This window comes from Patagioenas fasciata, chromosome 37 (genome assembly GCF_037038585.1).
Source record: "Patagioenas fasciata isolate bPatFas1 chromosome 37, bPatFas1.hap1, whole genome shotgun sequence".
Taxonomy (NCBI): domain Eukaryota; kingdom Metazoa; phylum Chordata; class Aves; order Columbiformes; family Columbidae; genus Patagioenas; species Patagioenas fasciata.
Window position 1 is genome coordinate 1224720 of NC_092556.1, and position 8989 is coordinate 1233708.

Genomic DNA, 8989 nt, shown 5'->3' on the forward strand with positions numbered 1-8989 from the left:
TCAAACAGGACCTGCCTTTCATACACCCGTGTTGACCGGGCCTGACCACATGGTTCTCTTGTATGTGCTGTGTGATGTTACTCAAGATCATCTGCTCCATGACCTTCCTGGGCACCGAGGTCAGACTGACGGATCTGTAGAGGAGCTGTGGGAGCTGGAAGAGGTGAAGAACAGTTAAAAAAGGTCAAAGGGATGGAGAGAGTGAGAGAAGCGGTGTGAGATGTAATGACAAACCACGACTGCCAAGCAGTGATGAAGTCTAAGAGAAGAAAATAGACTAACCCCAGACAAAAATTAGTGGGAAAAAGTTTATATATTTATTATACAAATAGTAAATATGATCTAAAGATCAAATGTGACAGAAATATCAAATATTACTCAATGTCAAGGGTTCGGATTGCAGGGTGACAATCAAACCCTGGCAGATGTGTTGTCAACCTCCTCTCCCCCCGCCTTCCCCTTTTGCCCCTCCCTCTCCCCCTTCCCACTCAGCACAGGCGATCGGGAGGGGAAGAAGCACAGAGAGAAGAGAGTTGGAAAAGTTAAAGATGTTTTACTAATGCTACTGATAAGAATAGAGAAAATAATACAAAATATACAAAACCAATCTTGAAAATCCCAGCAACTGCAGAGCTGGCACCCGAAGTCCTGGACTGGACTCTGTAGCCAACCGGAGCTGGATTCAGCCTGTCACTGGCCTCCGTTCGCAGGGACGACTCGCAAGGTCCTCTCCTAATGTCGGTCATAATGAAAAGGGAAAAAGGAAAGGGACAAGATCCTCGTGATCTCCCACTTTTATATGAAGTATTCACGTGAATGGGATGTTATACTCCGTTGGTCAGTTTCTTGGTCACCGGTTTCTCGTTGCCCCTCTCGCGAGTTGTCCATCCATGCTTATCAATAACCTCACATTCCATTGCTGTGTTTACCAAACCATGTGTCTGGTTCTCCAGGAAAATGCAGCTGATACAAAGCTTTAGCTGACAGGCAAATTCACTGAAAGAGAAACTTGTTGTTAACAAACCAGGACAACAGGACACCCAGGTAGGGACAGGGAGGGATCTCCTCTATCCCCACGGAGGGAAAGGATTCACCTGAGTCAACTGAGGCACCTCATCCTGGGTTTGTAGTCCTGGGGTTGGAAGGACACTCAGCTCCTTCCCATGGCCGCCACAGACCCACAGGAGGTGGGATTCCTCTTGCCTCCGTTCAGGTGGGCACACAATAGGCAACCTGCTCCATGGAGCTGCTGGTCTCATCTCCCACGGAAATGGAGATCAGGAGTGAGTTGTTCAGACTCAAGCACCCAATGACATCTGATGTGTCAGAGTCCTTTACTCGTCCCACTGATGGTGTTATTATCAAGGTGTTCCTGGATCACATGATGTCCCAGTGAATGGAAAAGGGGAATATAAGGCCTGTTTTTAAAAAGGGGTAAACAGTGAACCCTGGGAACTACAAGCCTGTTGGCCTCACTTCTGGGCCTGGTCAGATCATGGAGCAGATCCTCATGGAAGATTTGTAGAAACACAAGGGAGACAGGGAGGTGATTAGAGACAGCTCACAAGGCTTCACCAAGGGTAAATCATGCCTGACTGTTCTGGTGGCTTCCTGTGATGGTGTGACTGCATCAGCAAACAAGGGCAGACCTACAAATGTCATCTGACTGTCTGTAAGACCTTTGATACGGTCCCCCACCTATAAATTGGTGAGATATTGATGTGATGGACAGATGGATAAGGAGTTGGCTGGATGGCTGTGTCCAAAGAGGAATGGTCAGTGGCTCAGTGTCTCAGTGGAAACCAGGAACGAGTGGTTTCCCTCAAGGGTCCATACTGTGAGCAACATTTGCCTTGGCATATTTCCCCCATGCAGTGAATAACACACCGATCCCGCCACCGAACTCTTTTAAGTCGCGCTTCTCTCTAAGAAATCTAAACATTGTTCTGCAGTAAACAGAATCCTAAATTACTCCCCCCAACAGGGAGACCAGCAGCCGATTCAGTGGGGCCTTGAATTCAGCATTTTCACCAGATTTTGAGTGCATTTCCCCGAGGGGCGCCTGTCTTACCCCATCCTTGTTCAGCATGGGGTGGAGACGCTCTGCAATGCACACGCCTGCTGTTCCTGAGAGCACCTGGGCTGGTTTTGCTTTGATCGCATCCTCTGACACTGCAGCCTTAAACCAGGCTTAGCAAGAACTGAATCCAGCTCAGGAAACCTGCTGAGCTCTAGATGTGTTTCTCTCAAACAGTCGTTTTTGCGGCTGTGGTGTCAGCACGCCAAAAGGCCCACATCTCCACATCATGCGCTCCACTCTTAGGCTGGGTTTTATGTTTGCTTGAATAACCACCTGTAAAGAAGTCAATGACATGATATCTCATGCCAGCGTCCACTAAGACTGCTGCAGAAGGAGAAACAGCTCTTCCCTCCAACACCCGCTCTCCAACCCCTCCCAAAAATCTACTCCTTCACTGTTCACTCTCAGTGCTTCATTCTTCACAGCTGGATGGCAACAACATGAGGATGAAGGGATAAATTTCCAATTAATTTCCAATGACCTGACATGGCTTTCAATATACAAGACATCTAATTACAAACATACCAAACCAGGTTTCTTTCTATCATCAGTAGTTTATTGTTTGAAAAAAGTATCTTTATATTTTCATTAACTGTAAAGAAGAAAACGTGACTTGTGTTACTAAGATTAAAGCCATTACAAACTCAGTCAAAGTTGAATTAAACACCACTGTCAAAGTGCCATCTAATTGGAGCAAATCCCCAAATCAGAATCAACGAATAGTGATGGACTATAACCAAACCACTACAATAATACAGAATCGAAGCTTCTGATGTTCGTTTGAACATCTTCTGCTCTACCTGGCTCTCTTGGGTTTTTTTGCATCTTCAAACAGCTCAGCGTTGGGAAAACCTTCATTCTCACCCTCTCTTCTTCTCTTCCCTTGGAATCTCTGTTTATCTGCTCTGCCATCTCCCAGTGGGTTTTTCGTCTCTTTCTCTTTTGAGTTTGTTGGATTTTCCATGCCATGGTGCTCTCTTCCAGAAGGTTTTTCAGGGTGATCTCCAGCTATACAATGATTTTCATGGCTGTGCCCACCAGGATAATTCTCCCTATGTCCCCAAGTGTAAGGCAAAATCTCTCGTCTGCTCTCAGGTGGATCAAACCTCTCTAGAAAAAAGTTCTCTCTGTTCGGTGGAAGTCCAGGCTGAGCACCAGCAGCACAGCCCTTGCCAGACCTTCCAGACCATTCTCCATAGTTCCTTTCCCATTCTCTGTATCTTTCCTTTTCAAATGGATCCTGGAATTCAATCGATCGGCCATAGGCAGCTTTCATACCATATCGTGGAACCGCTGTGTGTCTGTTAAAATACTCCCTTTGTCCTTCCCCTTGAGGTGTTGTCCTTTGAGTGCCAGACTGGCCTCTAAATACTGGAGACCTTGACCATGAGTGGTGATCACCACGCCACGTTGACCTAGAACGATCGTTACAGCTCTTCCCTTTGCCTTTTCTTGGAGACGATGGCAATGGCGAGTGGGAACGGGAGCGGGAACGACTCCGTGATCGAGAGTTGGAGCGAGTGCAGGAAGAGCCTGATCGCGACTTGCAGCGGGTGTACGAACTTCTAGGGTAAGGCAAAGCACTACAGGGAGACTTGGACCTTAAAAAAGCACAACACAGAAGAATAATTACATTATTTCAAAGCAGTCACTCTCCCCAGTTTTTTTCCTCTCAGATTTGGTTTAGTTGTTTTTTTTTCCCCCTCCAGAGAGCGAGTCCCAAGGGCTACAGTGCAGGATCAAATAGCAAGAAAACGTGATTTAGCCTGAGGACAGTCACGCTCGATTTTAAACTGCCAGTCTAGTCTATTTAACTTCACGACTTATTTGGCAATTTGTAGGGGACGCAAAGCACTTGTACTGCAATCCTATATGCTATTTAATCCTGTGCACTATTTAGTCCTCCACACTGTTTAATCAACACTTCCAGCCAGATGTCCTAGCAAAATCTTGCACATACTTGGAGCTCTGACCAGGAACAGTGACCACATGTTGATAAAATCATCTCTAAAAGCTTCTAAACTCTGGAAATATGACTCAATGCCATTTCTCGAGGACAGAACCTGGCACCATGACTAATAGAGAGCTCTTCAGTCTCCTGCCCAAGGGATTTTGGGGGATAGGAAACATCAGCTGCCCTGAGTTTTTTCTCCACAAGCTTTTCCTTTATCATTTTTTAAAGAATCATTTCACATGATTCCCTGTATGTTCATCACCATCATTCCTCCTCTCAAAGTCCTTCACCAATTGAAGATCTCTTTACAAACAAGTCTGACCTTTTAATTCCCAAGAAAAATTTAACCATGTCAACAATGACCAGTGGAAGCCACCAGTCTGCAGCCCAGGGTAAAATCTCTCTAGGTAGCCACGTGAGAGAAACAAGAAATGAAATGAGGACAGTTTCTCTGACCCAATTTGAGCTGTAACCCACGCAGGAAACTCCTGTCACTGCAAACCCAGGAGCCACCCAATCCACCCAGTGACACAGACGTGGAGTGGAACTCCTCCGGCTTCTTCCAGACACTCTGCTTCTCCATTAAGGACACACAAAGCAGTTACCTGGAAAATGAACGCATACGCTCCTTTGGACTCCTTTCATAGTCCATCAATTCCTTCACAAAATCATTTGTAAACTCATCAGGTTTCGACTTCACCTCCTCCCTGTTAAAATAAGTTTGACCTTTATTACAATTACAGTTTGAACTTCATTACGAAAAGACACCAAAAAACCAAAGCATGGTCAATACAAGAAGAGGCCACACCTTGAATCCTGGTGTCAGTTTTGGGCCCCACACCTCAGGGCTCAAAATGGCGGCCCCAGGGGCACCGGAATCACCTCAAGGCCCAACATTTCTGTACGATACTCACAGCTCCCAGGCTGGTTTGTCACCTGCTGAGCACATTGCCCTGGCTCTCATTGGCGGATCTTTTGCAGTGGGGAGAGGAGAGAGAAAAAATCCCTTTCAGTTTATCTGAAGAGAAGGTTTTTAAAGAATTTCTAAGGTTATAGTTACCGGTTGGGGGGGTTGGTTGTCCTTGGGGGCCCAGGAGATGTGGTAAAGCCGCTTGTGTTGGAGCAGGAACCTGATAGTCCTGGGGAATAAATGCAAACACATGGAAAAGAAGCCCTACTGAAATCCAAAACTCATGGTGTATATTGCAGTAAACCTCACCTTCTCTGCTGACAAACTGCGGATGGGCAGAGAGGAAGAGCTGGGAAGTTCCGCGTTTGTCACCGGAGCAGCAGGAGGTGTCACCAGTGGCGGCGGCTGCTGCCAGAGCTGCTTACGGACCCTTTCTGTGTAGACAGTTCCATTTCTGAAGTTGTTCACAGCCTAGAGGCAGAGAAACCATTTACAGAAAGGTGACGTTACAGAATATATTCCAGAAACTTCACCAGATCTCCACACAAAAGCCTCTGCGGAGTCAAATCACTTGTGCGCTCCTGCAAATGCCATCAAAGCTGAAATAAATCAACATCCAGAGATAGGAACGTGTCACATTAAACATGGACGTTAAGGATTGGTGTTCCATCCTTTATTGAATACTTTAGTATTTGAAGTCCTTCGGTGTTAACACCGAATTTGAATGTGAAACAATCACACTAAACAAAACTGACCTGAACTGGCCAGACTGTCCCTAAATTTAGAGTTGTACCTTCTGGAACAACAGATAATGGGTCTGAACAGGAAATTCAGCCTTAAGCAATTCAGCCTTGCTTAAGGAGATGTAAATCCATATTTTTTACACACAGCCTTTTCTTACAAACAGCTCATGTAAAAGTCACCGCGTTACCTGGCGTAGGAACTTGTTGGCAAATAAAGCATCCGGAGAAACATCCGTCCGGTGACACGTTGGGCATTTATGTTCCTCAGATTCCAGTAACGCTGTCCTGATACCTGTGAAGAATTAGAGCCACCCAAGTATTTTTAGCCAAACTAAGGACATGTTGTGGGTTCTAATCAATTATAAAAGCACTTAGATGATTAATGATGAAATATGGTCTGGAATGAAGAGCATGAAGCTCTAAATGTTCAATAGTGTGAAAAGTTTCTCTCATGCAGCAAATAGCTACCGAGTTTTGATATTCTGCTCTTGCAGCATTTGAAGATGTGGACGGGGCTGTGTCCTGGTGTGCTAATTGGTCTCATTAGACGAGGCTGTGTCTGGATGTGTTGCCTGGTCTTTTTTCCACCTTCTCATCCAGCAAGAAGTCACCAACCTCAAGGTCAAGGAATAAAACACCTCTCAAAAACCACGAGTAGGTCGGTTTGAGTTCTGGAGGTTCGAACCAACCCTCTCAGGGAGAAGAATGCGGATTATATTTATTTCTTATACTTCTTTTCTGATATTTTAAATGATATTTCTTTCTTCTATTTCTACTTTCAGAAGAGCGGGTGTGATGCTTGGCATTAACAAACACTTACATTCATCGCAATAACTGTTTCCACAGCAGGGAATAATGACGGCATCGGTCGTTATGTTTTTACAAATGAGACACAACAGCTCCTCGGGAACAGGGTCGTGGTTTGAGGAGGAGCAGGGCGGTTCCGCTGGTAAAAATGGAGGTTTTTCCTTCTTCCCTCTCGCATAAGCTTCCCTGGAGGGGGGTGGAAAATAAGATGGCAATAAGATGGGCAAAGGAAAGCTTTTCCAAGCTTTGGATTTCGTCAAAGGGAGATAAGAGATGGAATTTCCAGGTTACGGGACGGTGACAACGCTTCTTCCCCCATCACTACAGGTGCCGCGCAACTTGCTGGCGTTGCCGCTCTCACACTCTCACGGGGCTCCTCTCGTTGCCCTTCGGGTCAGTCCAATTAATCCCGTACTTACGCGTTAATTATCGGTATTGCGTATTTTCCGGTGTTTGTCAGCATCGCGCCCCTTGTGCTGGGATCCTCAACCTCCACCAGGAAACTCCTGGGAATTCCTGTGCTCTTTTTAATCCTGGGAACGGGCTCAAAAGTTTTGTCCTGTTAGGAACAGAAATGCAGACGTCTCTCACCTGGAGACCCACGCTTCAAATGACATTTCAATGACCATTTTAACTAGCAAAAGCTTTTAATCCTCTCCTTTTGCCAAGCGTGAGGGTTGCGTGAATATTCAACAAAAGACTTGTGGAACAAAAACACACAAATATCCAACAGGTGGGGTCAACAGAAACATCTCCGTTTGTACGGAATCCTAAACACTGCAAAATCTCATTAAAAAGAGTTCAAAACGGAAAAATTGCCAGTAATACTGAAATGGATCAAGAGGCATAAAGGATCGCAGAGGATGATCTACAGCCACATCTATTGTCTGTGACCTAGAAAAAAGAAAACAGTACATCTAGAATTCCAGGTTGCCTTGTATTTTGAAGGGCTTTGCAACTTTGCTGCACAACCTCTGCATTTCGCCCCAAGAGAAACAATTCTTCCTACGATAATATTAAAAGGGAATACAAAAATATTAAAATTGAAAACGAAAAGATTTTTAAAAAGCTTCACCAGGAGCCCCCCCAGTCTTACCCCTTTTGTCGGGCAGTTCTTTATGTAGTGGCCGGGTTTTCCGCAGCGGAAACAAGTGTACGATGGTGGAGGGGTCTTCATGTAACTACAAGTGTTTTGGGGAAAAAAAAGAAAGAAGCGTCACCCTTGCCAAAGGAAATGCCTCGACAAGTTTTCCATCATCTTCAGAGAGGAGATCTGACATGAGCAGCACTCACGTGGCTGGATTGTATTGCCAGCAGGACTGGATCATCATGGCTTTTATTTTGTCTTCTTCAGAAGCGTTGGCTTCAGCCAGGTTGGCCGTCTGTTCAACGGGGAATTAACGGGTGACAGACACGTTACGTGCTTGGAACTCAAAACTTTTGGCTCTGTTTGTACCTCTGTAACTAATCCCATTTTCTTCTGAGCTACGTGTAGAAAAATCTGCATTATCCAGTATTTTTAAGCGCTAGGTAATTTGAAGGAGAAGATAGATCTCCGCTGTCCATTTCATTGAGAAAGATGGAAATGATTTGGACAGTCAAGGTCGTTCAGATCAATCACTCCTGGTTTTGTTTTTATGTGCATTTATAGGATTTTGTCCACAAATCAACCAGCTACGTTCAATTTTTTATTAAATTGTTCTTTCATATACACGTTATTTTTCTCAATGTTGAATCCAGATCAAAATCTATGAAACCATCTCCAGTAACATTTACAGAAAACTTGAGAGATACTTGACTAATTGAACCCAAACAGTTACATAACACATCCAAACCCCACAAAACATGACTAGGAATAGACTGTAATTCAAATATGGCATTTACTTCATCAGAATCACAAAGCAGAAAACTTTCTGCAACGCGTTGCCTCCGTGCTGAGCCAGTCTGCACTCAGCTTTACGGTATTGTCCTGCATTTTCTGAAACACTTAAATTTCCTCAAAAGCTGAAATGTGTGACACACACTTGGACAGTTTTTCCCATTTTAGCATAAAATTCCACATGAGATTCCAGAGCCAAGGACACATTTCGAATTCAGATTTAGATTTCCTTTGAAAAGGAAAGGATTGCCTCCCAAGCTATTTTTTTCCTGAATGTACGTGATTTGATTTCCGCAGCGAGAGAGGGAAGAAGTTCCCAGTGGGAAGAGATTTCTCGGAAGTGAACTCCAGCCTGGAAACTCAGACATCACCGTGCAATCGTCCATGTTACAGAAACGCTTCTGCTCTGGCTGTTGCAACCCCCCCTGAAACGTCCGTAATTGAATTATTCTGTGAGAATTGTGTTAGTTTCCAGCACAAAAGTAACGAAACATAAGAAAACCAGTAAAAACAGCTTCTGAAGTGCCGCTTCTTTGCATCTTGAAGATGAGCGATTCTGCAACGTGACGTTGGGGCTGGGAGATCACAGGACAGTATCCAAATATACACACATTTT

At 44.8% G+C, this 8989-nt stretch overlaps 1 protein-coding gene across 1 annotated transcript; it reads right to left on the minus strand.

The window, feature by feature from the left end:
• Positions 1-2660: 2660 nt before the first annotated feature.
• Positions 2661-7891, minus strand: LOC136115657 (E3 ubiquitin-protein ligase RBBP6-like). The gene is made up of 10 exons (XM_071801371.1): positions 7788-7891; positions 7591-7675; positions 6914-7053; positions 6508-6680; positions 5876-5979; positions 5254-5415; positions 5095-5173; positions 4949-5006; positions 4640-4741; positions 2661-3681 (listed from the first exon to the last, which is right to left on the minus strand). Exons 1-10 carry the CDS (start codon positions 7823-7825, stop codon positions 2877-2879), a joined length of 1746 nt encoding a protein of 581 aa, XP_071657472.1. The 5' UTR covers positions 7826-7891; the 3' UTR covers positions 2661-2876.
• Positions 7892-8989: the final 1098 nt, after the last annotated feature.